We start from the raw sequence: 21,809 nt of genomic DNA on the forward strand, positions 1-21,809 counted from the left end.
AAAAAAACATGTTCTCATATTAAAGAGATCCAGTCAGCTATTACTGAGACAAAAATAAAGCTGCTACTATTTTAAAATAATAGTTCACTATTTAAGGAAGAATAGTGAGTTAAAAAGAAGTATAGAAGTGGAATAAAAATGGGGTTGTCGTTCACTAGCATTGTAACCTCACCTTACACCTTGATTTTGTGTAAGCGGCAAAGAGCCAGTGAAGTTGAGCCTGTAACAGCTACAGAGGACGTGCTTGAAATGTCTGAATCTCAGTGGTGTGCAGTGACTTTTATACAGGCAAAGTTGATTGCCAAATTCTATAATAATACAAAACAATATGACCTCCATGTTGTTCTCCAATGTGTTCATCAGTGTTAATGTTGGATAGAAAGCAGGTGTAGAAAAATGTTTATATGAATGGGAGAACGAAGCAGGCTCCATAAAGTGCCTCGAGTCCTCCAGCAGAGTAGAAAACTCCTATTTTAAAAAAACAACAGCTATTTAGCTGAATGATAGAGTGATTATGCATGTGTCCTTTAAATGTTCCATATGTTTGCATAAATATGGATACGAGGGCTTTCACGTTACATTGATCTGGAGAATTCTCACAGATCTGTACAGATACCATGCACTGCAGAGTAGATATCATCCACAAATAGCAGCAGAACATGAACTCCCTCAACAAGATGTACAATATAACAAATTAAAAACACCACCATAAACTAATGAAGAGGCTCACCTTGCACAGAGCTGAATGCCGCAGGTCTTTGGATAGAGAGAAAGGATGAAAGCAGAGGCAGGAAGTAACCAAGGACAAATTCTCCGGTTTTTATTCGTTTTTTACGGTTTTTATTATTATGAATTTGCCTTCAAACACCAAACCTTTCTGAACCTATATGTGGAGAACAATAAGAGATAAAAGACAACCCTCTTGGTGTATCCATCACCAGTAGATTTACACTACAAGTCAAAAATGTGGACACGCCTTCTCATTCAATGGCCTTCTCTCCATGAGCTTCATGAGGTCGTCACCTGAAATGGTTTTCCAGCAGTCTTGAAGGACTTCAGAGATGCTGAGCACTTGTTGGTCCTTTTGCCTTCACTCTGCGCTCCATCTCATCCCAAACCATCTCTACTAAGTTTATGTCAGGTGACTGTGGAGGCCAAGCCATCTGCCGCAGCACTCCACTCTCCTTGTTGGAAAAATAGCCCTCACACAGCCTGGAGTTGTGTTTGGGGTCATTGTGCTGTTGAAAAATAAATGAAGGTCCAACTAAACACAAAGGCTGGTGACTCGTATGAATTATCCTCAGCAGCAGAGGTGACTCTTGCTCTTCCATTCCCGGGGCGTCCTTGTGTGAGTCGGTTTCTTCATAGCACTTGATGGTTTTTGCAGTTCTTGCCAAAATATTAATTCTAACAACCGTCAAATAGGGCTGTCAGCTGTTTACTGACTTCTACACAACACAACTCATGGTCCCGACTCCATTAAGAAGGCAAGAAATTCCACCAATGAACCCTGACAGGCTCACAAGTATTGAAAGTCAAGAACTATTAAACAGGAAGGTGTGTCCAAACTTTTGACTGGGTGTGTACAAACAAAATTTATGGTTTTATATTATTTATTGCTCTATACTCAAGGGTGAAAGTTGGCTGGAATGACTTGGAAAGACATTCAAGGTGCCAGTGTTAATACGCTTTCTGTTTATTCAACATTTTTTTAGCCCTAAAGTGATTATTTTACAGTTCTGTGTCCTGGATAAGACGGAGTGCTTCACCCGACACCTATAAAAAGAATTGAATCAAGGGACCAGTCTATCCTGCCCAAATAGGGTTTATTCAATTAAACTGAATTGAATTTCTAAACTATTTAAGGGGGGAAAGGTCGCACAATAATTGCGTGAAAACAGAAAAACGTCCAACAGTCAGATGACCCCCCTTGCTTTTCACAGGAAGAAACATCAGGCAGAACCAGACTTAAGAATCGGTGGCCATCTGCTGCAACTGGTTAGGGTTAAAGGGAGGATGAGGCCCTATCCTGGAGCCGGTTCTAGGGAGGGAGCTCGATGATCAGGCTCTACACTGTAGTGAAGCGAGAGCTGAGTGTGAAAGTGAAGCTGTCAGTTTGCTGGTCAAGCAGCAGAAAATAGCTTTTCTGAAAGGTGGCTGGATTGATGAATGGTTCTCATCAGATGACCGTTATGGAGATAATATAACCAAGTAACCTCACACAGAGCAGAAATACTGGGAGCCTGCCTTGTGGATCTAATCTAAGGAAGATTTGGGGTGGTCTATTACTTTGTGGCAGGCAGTGGCAAAAGTGGCCAGAGGCAGTTGCCTTGGCAATCCCTCCCAGGTTACCAAGTCTAGCTTTAGGGGATGAAAACTAATTTCTCTAATGAGGAAATATTCCAAGCTTGTATGTGAAAATACCACTAGATATGAGAAATGAGCGAGAAACACTATTTATTCTATAGTTATAACCAGTGTTGGGTAAGTTACTTTAAAAAAGTAATTCATTACTAATTACTTAGTCAATATTGTATTTTAAATACTTATCTAATTACTGTGTCAGAAAAGTAACTTAATTACTAAATAAGTAATTTAACCAAATACTTCTTAGAATCCCTCTAAACCTCGAGTGGCAGACGATAGAAATTAAACTCTTTAAATAATGAATAAAGACGGAGACTCTGCAGTACGCAGCGGCAGCATCTCTTCCACAGTGTAGCCTGCAGTCGTTTTTAAGCTCACCTTCAGACGCTTTCTGCGCTGCTGAAGTAAAATCAGGTTTTGCTGCCTAGCGGGAGTTGCCGCGGTGTTATCCATGGATGATGAACAAGGATCGCTCAGAAGTGTTCGTCTATGCTCCGTGTCAGGCGCTTCAGTAGATGACTCGTGCTATGAACAGCACCCCATAGTTTTTACATATTACTGTAATGTTCTTGTCTGCTCGTTTCAGAAAAGTGAAGAGACGGGAATATGTCCACCTCAAAAAACAGCCACTCGCTTCAGTCCGACAGCTTCCGCTGTAGAAAACGACTGTGCAGCAAACCGGTGTGAAATGACGCGCAGCTGCACTACAGCCATGTTAAAGCGGCAGAGTTTACTTCTACGTTTAGAAGACAAATGATTGAAATGAAATATTCAGCCAGTTTAATTATTTTACCATGTAACGCAAGTACATTGTAAGTAACTGTAATTGAAATACCTAAAAATGAACAGTAATCAGTTACTCTACTCTTTCAGTGGAAAAGTAACTTAATTACAGTAACGCGTTACACCCAACACTGGTCATAAATAATTTGTGGAGCACATAGTCGCGGGGCATCTAATAAGCATCTAATGTGCATTATAATTATGATAGTAAGAACACACACACAGATTCTGTTTTAAAGAAAATAATTAAGAAACAGAATATATTAGATTTATATTTCAAATATGACAAAATGCTGATTTTACAGCAGCAAAATGATTCTATTTCTACAGTTTAAACATTTAATAAGTTTTCTGCCTGCACAGAGTGAATAGTCAAACAAACTGAATTATCATAAATACATTATTTTATATGTATGACTTAATTTTTTTTGCTATTATTATTATTATTATTATTATATCACTAGGAATAAATAATAAGGAAAAGATTGTGGATCAGTTTTTATTGTGGCCATAGTATATACAGTATTGTGGAGAACGTATAAAATCTCACTGTATGTCCGTGTGTGTGTTTGTGTATAGATTTTTTTAAGTTATTACTCAACTATAAAAACAATAATAAACACAACTGCAGTGCTTTGGTTCTATAACATTCTTCTGTCATTACTTTATCATGGATTAGGTGAAACGAGTTTAAGTGTGGATAATTAAGTAATAGATCAGTGCAATAGCAAATTGTGCCTTGTTGTCAGATGGACAGCAAGTGGAGAGTGATGGATCAGAGGAGATGGAAGGAGAAAGAGTGAGTCACAGGCAGAGTCTAGTTTATTTCCTGTTGCCTTATGGTTCCAAGTGCTGTCACCAATATGATCCCATATTAGATTCTTGATGAATGTGGGTTGTTGTTATTCAGCCTGGTTCTGTGTGCTCCTTTTTAACTTAACCCTAACCCTAAAACATCTCTGCACATTTTCCCGAGTGGATAATCAACCCACTCTGCACTGTTCTACAAGCCTCAAATCCCTGCTTTTTCAGGTGCTGGAAGAAGGCTGGGCAGTGCACGTTTGCTGATAGGTGATAAGTAAAATTTAAAATAACAAAAATACAAAAAACTTGGCACGAAACATGAAAAACACAGCAAAAACAAAATGTCAAACATAATGTCAGTTTTCTGTATAACTCCTTCGCACTCTCTTTCGACCTTCATCTTCCTGATGCTGCTGTGGCGCTGTGCTTGTGATTACCTTAATGACTTAATGAATGAAAAGCACTGAGTCGCTCCTTTCAGAAACCATTGGAATTTTTAAGATTGTACAAACTGTTCAAGATTTACAGTAGTTTAAAGAAACATTGGAAAAACCTTTAGCTGGTGGCAGGTTGGAGGTTAAAGGATTGCTCACAATGAGCATAGCATGTGCAAGCCTTAGAACGGTCACCACAGCAGGTCATCTGCCTTCCTTTCACCCTATCCTTACCATTCTTCTCTGGCACACCAACCGTTTGCATGTCCTCCTTCACTACAGCCATGGATCTTTTTTGTGGTCTTCCTCGTTTCCTCCTGTTTGCAGCTCCGTCTTCAACTTTGTTCAACATATGCACTGTCCTTCTAGTGTACAAGTCCATGGTGGTTTATTAAAAATTGGGTAAACACTGAAAATTTGTAATGATTTATGTTACTACAGCACCATGTAGCACTGTAGCTATTTTAAAAACAGTCATTTGTGGACTGTGCTTATTTTTTGCAAATGATTACAATAAATTCATCTTGTCAGCTGGAAAATACATCACAATTCACTATTGTGAACAAATAAGTATTAGTATTTCTATTGAATTAAATAATGAATGCAGTATTAAAGTATGCATTTATTATTCTGTTTTCTGCTCTGTTGTATCTGTGCTGTCACCTACACAATATGTTGTATTTCTTCCTAAAGGCCTTCCATGGCAGAGGCAGGGCGTCCCATGTCAGAGCTGCATCCAATGGGAGGAACTATTCCACTGCAGCCTATTTTTTCCAACCAGTCCGTCTTTGACACCACAGAGACACCTACACAAGTAACATCACCCTCTGGACTGCCTCAACGACCATGTTACAACTGCCAGGAGAAATCCCCCAGTGAAATCTGTGAAGAACAATGTCATTCAACTCCTACTGCAACAGAAACCGCTAAACACCAACAAAGCCCATCTGAACACTTCCCGCTCATCATGGCTTCAAATCACCCACTTCGTCCAGTTGTGACAGAAACACTTTCAGACAATGATGAGATAGTTGTGAATACAAACACTAATTATCCTGAGACCATCAGAACAGAGCAGAATGTGAAGCTGGCCACCCTGATTGTTCACAGGAGTCACTCGGACACTTTGCCTTTGGCGAAAACTGAAATTGCTTTCCACAGCAGAGATGCAAGCGTCCAAGAGGCTGAGACTCACTCCATGATGGCTTGCAAGCAGCCCATGCAGCTACATCAGTGCAACACTGTTACCACTATTTGCAGTGGAGACTGTAGCTTACAGCATCCTCAGAGGAGAGGTCTCTGTATCTCATCTGATGACGCAGATATCAAAGCGCAGTGTCAAGGAGAAGGCGGCCCTCTTTCCACTAAATGTGACAAGCCACACTGTTGCAGCTCCTATATCCACCATGCCAATTTTGAGGATACGTTTGCTGCCTACTGCCATCCTCAGCCTATTCCAGCCCCCTCGCAGATGCTGCCACGTCTGGCAGACTCCAGTATCCAGCCTCCAGTACCACCTTCTTCAGCAGGAAACCACCTTACACTGCCTCGCCTCTTCTCCTCTGTTAGTGAGACTGGCTTAGATGCCAAACATTTGCTGCGTTGCTGCAATCTGAGCTGCTCCTGGATTAGTTCACTGCCACCTGGTACTGGCCCACAATGCTCCCAAAAACACTTAGGTAAAGATGACTGGTGCAGTACGACAACTGGCCAAGAAAGAATCACAACGCGTGACATGGGAACTATGACAGCCCAAAAAGTTCTGAGAGATATCGGGGTGCAGACAAATCAGACCACCGGTTCTCATGTGTTCCCTCAGATCTATCTGGCAGAAGCTAACAAGAGTAAGATGTCTTCTAGCCAGACTGACAGCGACAGAGACAAAAAAGCAAGTGGTGCACCTAAGTCCCCAGTCAAGGAAGTGAAGTGGGATGCAGAAGGGATGACATGGGAGGTCTATGGGGCCTCCGTGGACCCTGAGGAGCTGGGTCTCGCCATCCAGAAACACCTTGAGCTGCAGATCAAGGAGACAGCAAACCGTGCGGCCAAGCTCTCACAGCAAAACCCCAACCCCTCCCAGCAAGTCAGGAATGCTGGCTGTTACAGAAAAAGAAGGATGATGGGCTACCTCCAATCTCCGGCTTGCTGCAGTTGCAGCTCTGCAGCTGTTGATTAACTGAGCACCTGACAGATGAACAGGACCTGAACACTGTGCTTAGTAGCCACAAGGTCTGCTCATAGCGTCAACCTCAAATGTCTGGATGATACTGCATTCTTATAAGACAAACCTCTATACCAAATTGAATGGAAAAACTTTTCAGAAAGTGATCCTTATTCAAATATTGTAAAGATTATGAAAGCCTGATAATGATTAAAGATCACTATGACAAAGAAAATGTTAAAAAGAAATAAAACAAAAAACAACAAATTTTTGTTCCATCATTTCTCAGTGAAATATTACCCAGGGACATATTCTATTTCTCTCTCAGTGGATGCAGACATCATTCATCAGTAGTCCATAATATGCTTCTGTGCACTATTACTGTTAATTAAATTGGTGTTTAGCTCAGTCAACATCTCTTTTCACTGCCAGTTTTGCACAAACAGTACAGTACCAACGTCTAAATAACATTCATTCTTTTGGAGTTAACAGACTCCATGACAGTTCTCTGGGAAACTGCTAAAACTTCCACGTTTCACCTCTTTAATGCTGCATTTTTATTGGTCATTAAAATTGTCAATGTTTTCATCTAATCTAGTTCTAGCTGTTGAACTGAATCTCTACCTTTTATTAAGAGTGTTTCATGAATGAAAAATGCCTGAAGTTCCCCATATCTTAATATAATAATAACTCACGATTAACTGCACAGTGGTGTGTAAAACACAGTGAGTGAAGGTTATCAACTCATCAAGTTAACCCAGCGTTTCCCCTGCGAGTTCACATCATATGACCCTTCTACAGAAAATGATCCCTATGAGTGCCACCTTCTCAGAGATGTTATCAAACTGTGATTTATAAAAAAAAAGAAAAAATTGTGAAGATCAAAAGCATATACCAATAAAATGCAACACTTTTGTAAAAAGGATACAATACACAATAAGATTTTAATTAATTTAAATACAGTCCCACAACCTGATAAAGGAGATGTGGAAATCACGTCAGTTTGTCACAGATCAAAGTAAAATGGTAAATGGCCTGTATTTGTACAGCGCTTTACTAGTCCCTAAGGACCCCAAAGCGCTTCACACTACATCCAGTCATCCACCCATTCACACACACATTCACACACTGGTGATGGCAGCTACATTGTAGCCACAGCCACCCTGGGGCGCACTGACAGAGGCGAGGCTGCTGGACACTGGCGCCACCGGGCCCTCTGACCACCACCAGTAGGCAACGGGTGAAGTGTCTCGCCCAAGGACACAACGACCGAGACTGTCCGAGCCGGGGCTCGAACCAGCAACCTTCCGATTACAAGGTGAACTATAAATGTGACCGATTAACAAAAAACTCCACGAGAATCTATAACACACGTTCCCAACAGTTTTAGTTTTTACTTCTTTATCTACAGACTCTGCTGTTTATGGTTCAAGAGTAAAGATTACATATAAAAACACAATTCAAACATAGTGCAAATTTGATAGAAGTTGTGCAAGTACATAGCAGATGTCCTGTTTCAGGATCTGATATGAAAGCTTATAGAACAATAAAAATATTGCAATGTTTGCTGCTAACAGAGAAAGCATTGCATTAAAAATCTACATTATTTATTATTTGTTGCAGATGCTCTTTAGGCAAGGCAAGGCAAGTTTATATAGCACAATTCAACAACAAGGTGATTCAAAGTGCTTTACAGAGACATTAGAAACAAGAACAAATAAAAAGCATGATTTAAAATAGATTAAAACAAGCAAATAACCTAACTAACTAATTAACAAACAAACAAACAAACAAAACAGTATATAAAATCAAAACAGATAAAATCAGAACAGTAGATAAAATCAGTAGTTAAATGTAAGTTTTGAAATTTAAGCTTAAAGTGTGGATTTGGTGCTTTATTCAAATGCAGCTGAGAACAGGTGAGTCTTCAACCTGGATTTAAATAAACTGAGTGTTTCAGCTGATCTGAGGCTTTCTGGGAGTTTGTTCCAGATATAAGGAGCATAAAAGCTGAATGCAGCTTCTCCGTGTCTGGTTCTGACTCTGGGAACTGATAAAAGACCGGATCCAGATCCAGGGAAACATAAAGACATTACATGGTATTATTAAACTTCAGGCCCTCCTGCTGTTTGAGCACAGAGGTCCGAGGGATACAAAGGAATATTAGGACCACATTAAGAAAAAATATATATTATTGATCATTATGAGATTAGATTCAAAATTTCTAGATTAACTTCAAAATAATATTTTGAGAGTAAAGTTGAAATGTGGAGATTAAAGCCTTCTAGAAAACGCTTTGTGTACATGAGTTTGTGATCATACTTCAGAATTGTTTTTAGTTAGAAGGAAATAATTTCTTTGTAAGAGCTTTGAAAAGATTGCAGAAAGCTGCATCTGGTCAGAAGGAAGAACACACGACTGTGTACAAAATGAAATACCTGGCATTGGACAGACGCAAGGATAATGATGGTTTACACCCTCAAGCAATAAACACGATGTATGTTGTATCACAAGACCCAATACAATAGATGACGACGTCTATGCATGGCATTTTCTAGAGCAGGGGAGTCAAATTCAAGGCCTCGAGGGCCGGTGTCCTGCAGGTTTTAGATGTGTCCTTGATCCAACACAGCTGATTTAAATGGCTAAATGACCTCCTCAGCAACCTCCTCTTGAACTTCTCCAGAAGCCTGTTAATGAACTAATCATCTGATTCAGGTGTGGTGACCCACGGTGCTATCTAAAACCTGCAGGGCACCGGGCCTCGAGGCCTGCAGTTCGACAGCCCTGGCTTAAAATGACAACTGCAGTCTCCACATTTCAACTTTTTTCTCAAAATAGTATTTTAAGTTTAATCTCAAAATTCCATCTTTAATCTGAAAATTAACACTTTTTGTTTAACTTAATGTGCCCCTAATACTCTGTCAGACATGGAATGGTGACACTATTTTCTGGAGAATTGATTGGTCAGTAGGCAATGATTTCAAACCTACTCCAGAACAGGTTACCATGGCAATTTACCCAGGGTTAACCCTGATGTTACCTGGATAAGTCAAAACCCTGGTCCATAGTGTAAGGCTCCGGCCCTAAAAATATAACACTGAGCAGACATGGATCAATATTTTGCAGAGATAAATAGTTTTTGTTTTTTTTTGATTTTGTGTAAGATTGATGAGACATGTGCAAGCCATTTTATTTAACTTTTTAATATTGTTAATGATAATTAAACTATATATATATAAAAAACACCCAGCACGCCCCTGCGGGCGGTTTATCCTTCAAGCTCGGGTCCTCTACCAGAGGCCTGGGAGCTTGAGGGTCCTGCGCAGTATCTTAGCTGTTCCCAGGACTGCGCTCTTCTGGACAGAGATTTCCGATGTTGTTCCCGGGATCTGCTGGAGCCACTCGCCTAGCTTGGGAGTCACCGCACCTAGTGCTCCGATTACCACGGGGACCACCGTTACCTTCACCCTCCACATCCTCTCGAGCTCTTCTCTGAGCCCTTGGTATTTCTCCAGCTTCTCGTGTTCCTTCTTCCTGATATTGCTGTCATTCGGAACCGCTACATCGATCACTACGGCCGCCTTCTTCTGTTTGTCTACCACCACTATGTCCGGTTGGTTAGCCACCACCATTTTGTCCGTCTGTATCTGGAAGTCCCACAGGATCTTAGCTCGGTCATTCTCCACCACCCTTGGGGGCATCTCCCATTTTGACCTCGGGACTTCCAGGTTGTACTCAGCACAGATGTTCCTGTACACTATGCCGGCCACTTGGTTATGGCGTTCCATGTATGCCTTGCCTGCTAGCATCTTGCACCCTGCTGTTATGTGCTGGATTGTCTCTGGGGCATCTTTACACAGCCTGCACCTGGGGTCTTGCCTGGTGTGATAGACCCCAGCCTCTATGGATCTTGTGCTCAGAGCTTGTTCTTGTGCTGCCATGATTAGTGCCTCTGTGCTGTCTTTCAGTCCAGCTTTGTCCAGCCACTGGTAGGATTTCTGGATATCAGCCACCTCCTCTATCTGCCGGTGGTACATACCGTGCAGGGGCCTGTCCTTCCATGATGGTTCCTCGTCTCCATCCTCTTTCTTGGGTTTCTGCTGCCTGAGGTATTCACTGAGCACTCGGTCAGTTGGGGCCATCTTCCCAATGTATTCTTGGATGTTCCTTGTCTCATCCTATATATATATATATATATATATATATATATATATATATACATATATACATATATATATACATATATATATATATATATATACATATATTAATATATTATTATTATTTAACACGGTAAAGGCAACTAAAATGTGTTAAACTCATCTGTTTAAAATTGCCTATTCTTAAATTTCTGTATGTTTTAACTTTATCTTCTATTTTTATCATTGTGTATATTTCCAGTTTTTATCTGTTGTACAGTGTCCTTGGGTGCTTTGAAAGGCGCTATTTAAATAAAATGTATTATTATTATTATTTATTATTAATCTGACACATTTTTAACACAAAAAATCTCACCTACTTCTTCAGATTTCAGGAGTGTATACGCAGAGCCGGACAGCTGAGCCAGAGGTTTGGCCTGGCAGCAGGTCGTCAGATGAAGTGATTTTTAAAAAGGGTCTGCCTGCACCAATTACATGTTGAATAAAAGGACAAAAACAAGCACCCCCTTCTAGCGCTCAGCATCAGCTAGGAGCGCGTGCACCTGGACCAAACCAAATCATGAAATAAGGATGGGGGAGACGCCAAAAACTAAAGCGGAAATCAAGACTTGAAACTAGATCATTTTTAAACGACTGACTTTTACTCAATGCACAGTTTATCCCACCGAGTTCTTTTTCGTAGGCTGAGTGCTTGATGTTGGCCTTTGCGTCTATCACCACCATATCAACCACAAAGAACTGATTATTCATCACCGATAACCACACAGTGCCTCCGAGTGCTACTGACGAATGACTGCAGTTTTTATTCATCACTCAGTGTGAACTGGCGCAAAGTCCATGAACACTGCAATATGAGCATACTGTGAAAAACACCCGATGCTGCAATTTTGATCTTGTCTCCCGTATAAGAGCCAAATTTCTCCGCGTGCATATTAGAGAGAAACCCCCTGATTCATACAGCTGCTGATGGAGAGGAGAGAACCACTACTGTACCGTAAAGGAGGTGCGGGCGGAGCCAAAGACTCCCCGCCCACTCGGCAAAATGGCAGCCCGCATGGAGAACGTGGAAGAAATTCGGAATCGAGTAATATTGGGAGAATTTGGTGTGACGAATGTAAGTGCGGCTGTGATCGTGGATTTGGAGACGTACAGCATGTCCTCTGTGGGGTAGTGAGGCTCTGACTGACACGCTTTAACTGATACGCGTGTTTGACACGGACTGCATTAATATTACTTAATGAGCACTTATTATAATATACAACAAGGAGGTGAAAGCAGAATGTGTTTCTGCGTTGATTATTCACTAGTAGTATCACCTGCCGGTGTCGTGCCAAACTAGGTATCCCCGACAGAATGTGTCTGATCATACTTGTGGACCTGTGTGCTGTTGTTGTCTCTTATTACTCTCAGCCATTATTTATCTGTTGCTCTTAGGTTCATACTACGGATTTCCCTGGAAACTACCCCGGATATGACGACACTTGGAACGTGGAGAAATTTCAAAAGGTAAAATGTTGTCACTGCGGTGGCCCTGTAAACGCTGGGAGGACGAATGTCATCAGTTTTCTTCTGTAAATCTCACATGGCTTTTCCAAAATGTGTATAAATGGCCTGCATTTGTATAGCGCTTTTCTAGTCCCTAAGGACCCCAAAGCGCTTCACACTACATCCAGTCATCCACCCATTCACACACTGGTGATGGCAGCTACATTGTAGCCACAGCTGCCCTGGGGCGCACTGACGGAGGCGAGGCTGCTGGACACTGGCGCCACCGGGCCCTCTGACCACCACCAGTAGGCAAACACGGGGTTAGTATCTTGCCCAAGGATATTTGGCATGCAGCCAGGAGGCAGCCTGGGATCGAACCACCGACCTTCTGATTAGTGGCTGACCTGCTCTGCCACCTGAGCTACAGCCACCCCTAAATGTTTGCACAGCAACAGATTTGTAATTTCACCTATGCATACCACCACATTTCATTTTTAATCAAGTAATCGAGATGCGGCTGAAGTGCAGCCGTTCAGTAGTAACTTAAAGCATTTAACCAAAGTACTGCTTTTAACACACCACAGGGTCATAATTACTCTAAGCATCATTCCTGGCCTGATTCGACGCCAGCAGCACCTTTAGGTTATGTTAGTCACCTGCCTTTTCCTTACATTTGTCTGTCCACCAGTAAAAAGTATTGAATGTGTATTTGGACAAAGATGTGTACAGACTAGAGTGACTAACGTGCTAAATAAGACCAGTGCTTGACTTGTGCCTTTAACAAATGCGTGCGATTCTAAATAGAAATGGAACTCTCCTGTTTCTTTGCAGAACTTCAGAATCGATGTCGTGCATCTGGATGAAAACAGTATGGAGTTCGACATGGTGGGGATTGATGCAGCCATTGCCAATGCCTTCAGAAGGATCTTACTGGCAGAGGTGAGCTTGTTTTGTTGTGTCACTACGGTTTCAGACCTGGTCTTGAACTTTCATTATGTGAGGGACTTTGGTTGATGAAGAACGTGTACATTTTGTGAATTTAGGCATTTAGTTTATTCATTTTATGCAAATATATTTTGAAAGCTGCTAATTATTATTTAATTTTTTTTAGGTGCCTACTATGGCTACAGAAAAGGTGTTCATCTATAGTAATACCTCCATTGTCCAAGACGAAGTCCTGGCCCACAGATTAGGCCTCATCCCCATCAAAGCTGACCCTCGTCTGTTTGAGTACAGAAACACTGGTAAAGCATCATATTGAACCACTCACCCATAAGGCAGTTGACACCAATGCTCATTTTATCCCACTGTGTCATCTTCTTGTCATGTGACAAAGTGCCGGTTTAGATAACATCTTGCTTAGTCATAAGTCTAAGAATAAAGACAGTTTTCCTGCTGTGCTGCAGAAACTGAAACTTGACAATGAGCCTGACCTCAGTTGTACTGAGCATCTGAAACAGATATGACGGAGAGGTCATGCCTGCTTCCTACTTATGCCATGTTCTAGTTACCTCGTTCATTCATGCGTTATGAGCATTAGTACCTTTAGAACACATCTCGTCCTGTAGCTGTGCTTGGTGGGGAAAAAGCTGTGACTCCACGTGAATGTGGAGTCAGCCATCTGTCCGCAGGTTTGTGCTGTGACTGAAAGACTAAATAATCACTTTTTATAATTTCATGAGCTGCAAATTTCCAGTGTCTCCTGCACTTGATTTAACAGTGATGATGTGCAGCATGTTAAGCAACATGTCTAAAATGCTGCTTTGGTTTTTTTAGGGGAGGAGTCTGCAGAGGAAGAGGGTTCAGAAATAGACACAATTCAACTGCAGCTGAAGATTAAGTGCAGCAGGAATCCCAGAGCAAGCAAAGACTCATCAGACCCACGAGAGCTGTACTTAAACCACATGGGTGGGTATTTTTAGGTGTCACAAAATGGTGCAGATATCCTAGTAAAAAAAAAGTATTCCTGTCTAATTGCAGATATCTGCTCTGTCCACTTTTATCTGCTCACAGTTTATTCCAAGGACATAAAGTGGGTCCCCATCGGGAACCAGGCAGACGTGTTTGCAGACTGCTGTATTGGGCCTGTGCATGATGACATTCTGATAGCTCAGCTACGACCGGGACAAGAGCTGGACATTGTCATGCACTGTGTCAAAGGAATTGGTAAGCTTTGTCTCTGAGCGGCTGCAGTGCTGAAGATAGAGACACTAAACAGGCAAACAGAAACAGGAGCATTATTATTATTATTATTTACATTATAATAACAATGCATTATTTCTATTGGCTGGACAGAGATGCTCATAATACACTGCAGTAAGTAGGTAATGTAACATGTAAGTAAGTAAGTAAAATTTTATTTATATAGCACATTTCTAGATAAAAGATCACAAAGTGCTTCACAAGGTATAAAAGAAAAAAACAGTCAAAAGTTAACAAAATGCAATTTTAAAAAGATGTTTTTAGCTGCTTTTTAAAAGTAATCACTGAGTCTGCAGATCTTAAGTTCTGAGGAAGAGAGTCCACAGTCTGGCGGCCACAGTGGCAAAAGCTCTGTCACCCTTGCTTTTCAGTCTTGTATACTGAATAACAAGTAGGCCCTGATCACAAGACCTCAGGGACCTGCTAGGGACATAGGGCTGTAAAAGTTCAATGATGTAGGCTGGTGCTTGTTCTTGAAGAGCCTTAAAGGTCAGAACCAGAATCTTAAAGTGGACTCTGAATTCAACAGGGAGCCAGTGCAGCTGTATAAGCAACGGTGTTACATGAGAGTACTTCACCCGTTGCCTACTGGTGGTGGTCAGAGGGCCTGGTGGCGCCAGTGTCCGGCAGCCTCGCCTCTGTCAGTGCGCCCCAGGGTGGCTGTGGCTACAATGTAGCTTACCATCACCAGTGTGTGAATGTGTGCGTGAATGGGTGGATGACTGGATATGTAAAGCGCTTTGGGGTCCTTAGGGACTAGAAAAGCGCTATATAAATACAGGCCATTTATTTACCATTTAGATGTTTTGTCAGAAGCCTTGCTGCAGCATTTTGGACAATCTGCAGACGCTCCAGGGAGTTTTTGTTTAGACATGTAAACAGTGAATTACAGTAGTCCAATCGTGATGAAATGAATGCATGAATAACAATCTCCAGTTCAGTATGAGACACTGTAGGGCTCAATTTAGAAATGCTTCTTAAATGATAGAAGCAGGACCGAACCAGAGATTTGACGTGGACATCCAGGGTAGGAGCAGAATCAAAGGTTACCCCGAGGTTCCTGATAGACGGTTTCACAAATGTTGAAAGAGGACCAAGAGCATTCATTATGTCAGGTACATGTCTGTCTGGAGCACATACAAGGACTTCAGTCTTTTCTTCATTAGGTTGGAGGAAGTTGTCGGCCATCCAACCTTTGATGGTTTCTAAGCACACACTTAGAATCTGCAGCTTAGAAACATCTTCAGATTAATTTCATCAAACTGATATTAAGAAATTTCTCAGTCCGACACAAACCATTGGGATATATGTGTTACATCTGGCTCCAGTAACATTATACAATAGTGTTTTAAACAATCTTTGATTTAACAACATTTTATATGTTGAAGTGCTTCCATGTCACACTTTATTGGTTTGGGATACACGTGGTCCCATTAGGGTTTGAAACTCCTGGGTTTGAATCCACTGTTCGGTCAGGGGCTCTCCGTCCTCAGTTTGCATGCTCTTCCTGTGTGTGTGGGTTCTCTCAAGGTACGCTGGCTCCCTCCCACAGTCCAAAGATGTGTATGCACATGCATTAATTGGCAACACTGAATCGGCTATAATGCCTGGATTACACTTTGCTGTGGACATCGACACGAGCAGCTGGAGGCCAGATTCCTGAATAGTAATTCCTGTTATATTTCTTTGAATTCATAGTTGTTGGGTTGTAATGTAAATTCTCAGCAGATGAGTACATACAGTCACAAAAAAAGGCCTGGCCAACGGACATCTGTGTGGACCCTCATACTACTGAAGCATGGAGGAGAGGGGGTGTGATGGTGGGGGGGTGCTTTGCTGGTGACACTGTTGGGGATTTATTCAAAATTACCTAAACTCAATGGAGATGGTTTGGGATGAGATGGAGCGCAGAGTGAAGGCCAAAGGACCAACAAGTGCTCAGCATCTCTGGGAACTCCTTCAGGACAAGAGAAGCATTTCAGGGAATGCGTGACAAGCAGTAATCCAAGCAAAGGGTGACTGCTTTGAAGAACCTAAAATATCAAACATGTTTTGAGTTATTTCACACTTTTTTGTTTACTACATAATTCCATATGTGTCCATTGTGTTTTGAGACTTTCAGTGAGATGTGTGTGCGTGTGTGTTTGTAGGGCTTTAGATAGGTGTGTGCACCAAATGGTGGCGTACAGGAGTGGCTGACTTTTTCCATAATATCACGTTCTGGCTGCAGGGAGTTCAAGTACAAGATGAAATGTGAGTTAACAGGTGACCCTGGGTATGTGGCTGGTGCACTACTAAAACATCTCAAGCTAAGGGTGGAATGTTTTCAGGATGTGCTGAAGTGAATGCAGCAGTTTACATACTACTTGGATGTTATCAGTCCAAATAACGGGATAGTCTGTAAACAGTATTTTCTGCTGCCTAATGCTAAAGTGTGTCCTCTGTTGTGTGTTTAGGCAAAGACCATGCCAAGTTCTCCCCAGTGGCCACAGCGAGTTACCGCCTCCTCCCAGAGATCACCCTCCTGGAGGTGGTGGAGGGAGAGAAGGCGGAGCGATTAAAACAGTGCTTCTCACGAGGAGTTATAGACCTGGAAGATATTAATGGTAAGAGTGGCTTCACTTAAATTCAACAAGTTACATTGTATTAACCTGCAATCAGTCACCTGATGCTGCGAATGTTATCACATTTTTTGTGTATTTAAGGGACAAAGGTTGCCAAAGTTGTGAACAGTCGCCTGGACACATGCAGCCGGGAAGTCCTCCGACACAGTGACCTGAAGAATGTGGTGAAGCTTGGACGAGTGCGAGACCATTTCATCTGTATGTTCATGTGTAGCTGCTATAAGACACCATGCAAACTCACTGATAAAAATGCAAATATTCCTTTTACAGTGGCCTAGCCACTCCTAAAACCATGAATCAGTGCCCTGTCTCTTTGTTTATTCCACACACAGTCTGTAACAGAGTCAGTTTGAGAGATCGCGGCATTCAAAGAATCTGAAGTCTATATGCTGTGAAACCACTGCTGCTTTATTCAAGGGGTCAATCCATACCTGAAATGATAAATGATAATGAGTCTTGGTGTTGGACAGATGCGCATTCACTTGTATGCTAAACTATATCTGTACTGATTATTAGTCGGTGTTCTTTTCGGTGTTTACCCCTCGGCCAGAATAAGCTGATTGGTTGTTGTAGTCACCCTACTGGGTGGGCGACGTGGACACTTAAGTTTGTGATTGCATTACTCACCTAGAGTTGTGAAATTGATACCATAGGTGCATCTACTAAAACCCTCAGACGAGTTCAGTGACCTCAAACTTAAAGCCAGGGGTCAGAGGTCGAGTTTTCTGAAAATCTTTTGAATGCGATAACTCAGGACCCCGTGGGGCTGCACGGTTAGCTCGTTAACACGTTAGCGCCGGTGATCCGCGCTAACTTGCTAACAGAGATTTGCCACGTTAATGCGGTTATGGCGTAAACGTCATTTTAACAAGATTAACGCGGACAGCACTAATTTCTACACTTGCACAGACTTTGAAGGATAGGATAGGATAGGATAGAACTTTATTAATCCCTCGGGTGGGTTCCTCTGGGAAATTCGACTTCCAAAAAAGCACAGCAACGACCGAAGTTACACACACACACACACACACACACACACACACACACACACACACACACACACACACACATATATATATATATATATATATATATATATATATATATATATATATATATATATATATAAATACAGAGACAAATATAAATAAAATATACAAAGGGGATAAATAGAATAAATAGGAATAAAAATAAAAATACAAGTGAATTGCACATTTCAAGTATTGAGTCTATTGCACTGTTGACTATTTACAAAAAGTATTGCACAAAAGGTATTGCACAGTGAGGTGAAGAGGCACTACAGCTTAGTTGTTCCCTCCTTTGTCCTCCTGTTTCCCCTCCCTCTCCCCTCCAGAGAGGAGTTAAACAGTCTGATGGCGTGTGGGACAAAGGAGTTTTTAAGTCTGTTAGTTCTTGTCTTTGGGAGAAGCAACCTGTCACTGAACAGACTCTTCTGGTTGTTAATGGCCGTGTGCAGAGGATGCCCAGCATTGTCCATAATGTCCAGCAGTTTCTTTAATGTCCTTTTCTCTGCCACTGTCACCAGAGTGTCCAGCTTCATGCCGACCACAGAGCTAGCCTTCCTGATCAGTTTCTCCAGCCTGGATGAGTCCCTCTTTGCTGTGCTGCTCCCCCAGCACACCACAGCATAGAAAAGTACTCCAGCAACCACCGACTGGTAAAACATCCTCAGGAGCTTCCTGCAGATGTTAAAAGACCTCAGCCTCCTGAGGAAGTACAGTCGGCTTTGGGCTTTTTTATACAGGTGCTCTGTGTTGCATGACCAGTCCAGTTTATTGTCCACCCACAGGTGTTGAGTTGCAGGTGGTTTGTGTGACTCCATGCGACAAAGTTCCTCACCAGACTTCTGTACTCCTCTTCCTGATCATCCCAGATACACCCCATGATGGCCGTGTCATCTGCAAACTTCTGAATGTGGCATAATTCAGAGTTGTAGCAGAAGTCAGAGGTGTACAGGGTGAAGAGAAGAGGGGACAGCACAGTTCCCTGTGGTGCTCCTGTGCTGCTGACCACAGTGTCAGACGTGATGTCCTTCAGCCTGACGTACTGTGGTCTGTCGGTGAGGTAGTCGGAGATCCAAGCCACCAGGCAGGGGTCCACCTCCATCCTGTTCAGTTTTTCCTGAAGCATACAGGGCCGGATGGTATTAAAGGCACTGGAAAAGTCAAGAAACAGGATCCTGACCGTGCCTTTTCCCCCATCCAGGTGTGAGTGGGCTCTGTGTAGGAGGTACAGGATGGCATCCTCCACTCCGACACCCGCCTTGTATGCAAACTGTAGTGGGTCCTGGGCATGTTGTACCTGTGGTCGGAGGAGGTTGAGGAAGAGCCGCTCTAGAGTCTTCATAAGATGTGACGTCAGTGCCACCGGTCGGAAGTCATTCAGCTCATTGGGCCGGTTCCTTTTGGGGACCGGGACGATGCAGGATGTCTTCCATAGGGCGGGCACTCTCCCCAGTCGCAGACTGAGGTTGAAGACTCGTTGTAGCGGCTCCCCAAGTTCAGCAGCACACGCCTTAAGCATCCTAGGACACACCTTGTCTGGGCCTGCTGCCTTTCTGGGGCGAAGCTTCCTCAGTTGTCTCCTGACCTGATCCACTGTGACACTGGGAGATGTTTGGGAAGAGGGGAGGGGGGGAGATGTCTTGCTGCTGAGAGAGGGATTGGAGGAGGGGGGTGTCATGGTGTCAGGAAGGGGGGGAAGCGAGGGAGGCAGGAGAGTGGGGAGAGGACTCTGCAGTGAAGGTGAGGGTGAGGGTGGGGGGGTTGTGGGCTGGTCAAACCTGTTGAAGAAGTTGTTGAGTTCGTTTGCCTTCTCCACAGTCCCCCCCACTGTGCTTTTCTTGGTGTTGTGGCCTGTGATGGTTTTCACACCATTCCAGACCTCCCTCATATTGTTCCTCTCCAACTTCTGCTCCACCTTCCTCCTGTAGGTGTCCTTTGCTTCCCTCAGGCAGCGTTTCACCTCCCGCTGTGCTGCTTTCATCTCCTCCTTCACTTTGCTCCTGAAAGCCTTCTTCTTCATGTTGAGGACAGCTTTGACTTCCTGTGTTACCCACGGTTTGTTATTAGGATAACACCGTACCGTCTTAGCAGGGGCGACCGTGTCCACACAAAAGTTGAGGTAGTCTGTAAGACAGTGTGTCGCCCCCTCTATGTCCTCACCATGTGGGCTCAGGAGCACATCCCAGTCTGTGGTGTCATAGCAGTCTCTCAGAGCATCCTCCTTTTCTGGGGTCCATCTCCGGATGGAGCGCGTTGTGACAGGCTGCCTTTGGACGAGGGGTGTGTATTGTGGCTGTAGGTAAACCAGGTTGTGGTCTGACTTCCCTAGTGGGGGGAGGGGGGTGGCTCTGTATGCATCTCTCACATTAGCATACAGTAGGTCAATTGTCCTTTTGCTCCTTGTGGGACAATTCACAAACTGGTGAAAAGCAGCCAGAGTAGAGTCCAGTGTGGCATGGTTAAAGTCTCCAGATATAATAATGAAAGCCTCGGGGTTTTGTGTCTGAAGTCTTGCTGTGACTGTGTGTATTTTCTCACAGGCAGCTGTTGCGTCGGCCCTCGGAGGGATGTAAACACACACACAGATCACATGACTGAACTCCCGAGGTAGATAATATGGCCGCAAGCTAACAGCTAGCAGCTCCAGGTCCGGACGGCATACCGAAACTTTAACGGAGACGTGTCCAGGGTTACAGTATCTGTTGTTAACGTAGACAATGAGTCCCCCACCTCTGCTTTTTCCGCTGGCCTGCGTGTCCCTATCGGCTCTCACGGATGTGAAACCGCATAGGTCTACGTTAGCCTGCGGCGTTAGCTCGGTTAGCCACGTCTCCGTGAAGATAAACAAGCTGCACTCACGGTATAGTCTGTGGTTGTTCAGAGCGCACAGTTCGTCAATCTTATACGTGAATACGTGCATCACTGTCTTTACACTATTTTAGCCCATGGATGTTTTTTCTTTTACAGTTACAGTGGAATCCACCGGGATCCTGCCTCCAGACGTCTTAGTCACAGAGGCGATTAAGGTCCTCGTGGCTAAATGTCAGAGGTTTCTCAATGAACTGGACTCGACTGCTATGGAATGAAAGGATGACTGAGCAGCCCGTCAGACCTCGGACGGTTCTTACTATGCTGTCAGTGGAATGACTGTGTTCAAATATTCTATACTGATAAAGAGTACACAGAAATTTCAAAATGCAGGTGTTTTGTTGGTATCATCTGAGTATGTATATACAGCTTTGTCTGGTATTTTGTATACTTTCCATTAAACAAATGTTGAATTGAAGACAAACATCTTAATATTATTGACTGTCAGAGTACTTTCCACTTTTTTATCTTTTCTAAATAAAATAGCATTAACTGTTTAGGAATTACAGCTATTTTTATGCACGGTTCTCCATCGTTAGAGACTCAAAACCAAATTGGACAGTTGACTGACAATATGAGATCCAAAGAGATTTCAGTCCAAATGAAGGAGACCACCATGAGATCTATTTTGTTTTCGAGCTTCTCAGTTAGAGAGAAAAACACTGCAAGAATGCCAAACTCATTGTTAAAAAAGGAACTCGCTGCCAACAGGTCCAGAAGACCACAGAAGTGGATGTACTTAGTAAAGTAAAAGGAGGTATGTTTATCGTCGCCAAAATCTGCAATCAAGAGAAATTACTGTTTATTTTCTAGAAGGAGAATCCCAGATCCGACTACCAGGAAGCATGTAAACAGTTCTGGTAAAGAATGTTTGGACAGATTAAGCTGGG

General features: G+C 42.8%; 2 protein-coding genes across 2 annotated transcripts in view; both read left to right on the forward strand.

Moving 5' to 3' along the window:
• LOC146685397 (uncharacterized) overlaps positions 1-7,146 on the forward strand; it is a 9,146-nt gene extending 2,000 nt beyond the window's left edge. The window contains exon 2 of the mRNA XM_085442180.1: positions 5,082-7,146. Coding sequence (XP_085298306.1) covers positions 5,089-6,564 — 1,476 coding nt within the window. The 5' untranslated portion in view covers positions 5,082-5,088 and the 3' untranslated portion in view covers positions 6,565-7,146. The remainder of the gene's footprint in view (positions 1-5,081) is intronic.
• Positions 7,147-11,554: 4,408 nt separating this feature from the next.
• On the forward strand, positions 11,555-21,418 carry polr1c (RNA polymerase I and III subunit C). The gene is made up of 9 exons (XM_085441479.1): positions 11,555-11,826; positions 12,147-12,218; positions 13,032-13,139; positions 13,312-13,444; positions 13,977-14,108; positions 14,214-14,366; positions 16,859-17,008; positions 17,108-17,224; positions 21,019-21,418. Exons 1-9 carry the CDS (start codon positions 11,755-11,757, stop codon positions 21,135-21,137), a joined length of 1,056 nt encoding a protein of 351 aa, XP_085297605.1. The 5' UTR covers positions 11,555-11,754; the 3' UTR covers positions 21,138-21,418.
• The last annotated feature ends 391 nt before the right edge of the window (positions 21,419-21,809 follow it).

Source organism: Copadichromis virginalis, linkage group LG19 (assembly GCF_057382275.1).
Source record: "Copadichromis virginalis isolate Kocher_CV1m ecotype Utaka linkage group LG19, C_Virginalis_male_GT1.1, whole genome shotgun sequence".
NCBI lineage: Eukaryota > Metazoa > Chordata > Actinopteri > Cichliformes > Cichlidae > Copadichromis > Copadichromis virginalis.

Excerpts from the sequence above, each read along its gene's own strand:
- polr1c (XM_085441479.1), top strand. The coding sequence starts at position 11,755 with ATGGCAGCCCGCATGGAGAACGTGGAAGAAATTCGGAATCGAGTAATA. Across the intron at positions 13,140-13,311 it reads GAAGGATCTTACTGGCAGAG|GTGCCTACTATGGCTACAGA; the intron begins GTGAGCTTGTTT and ends AATTTTTTTTAG. Across the intron at positions 13,445-13,976 it reads GTTTGAGTACAGAAACACTG|GGGAGGAGTCTGCAGAGGAA; the intron begins GTAAAGCATCAT and ends TGGTTTTTTTAG.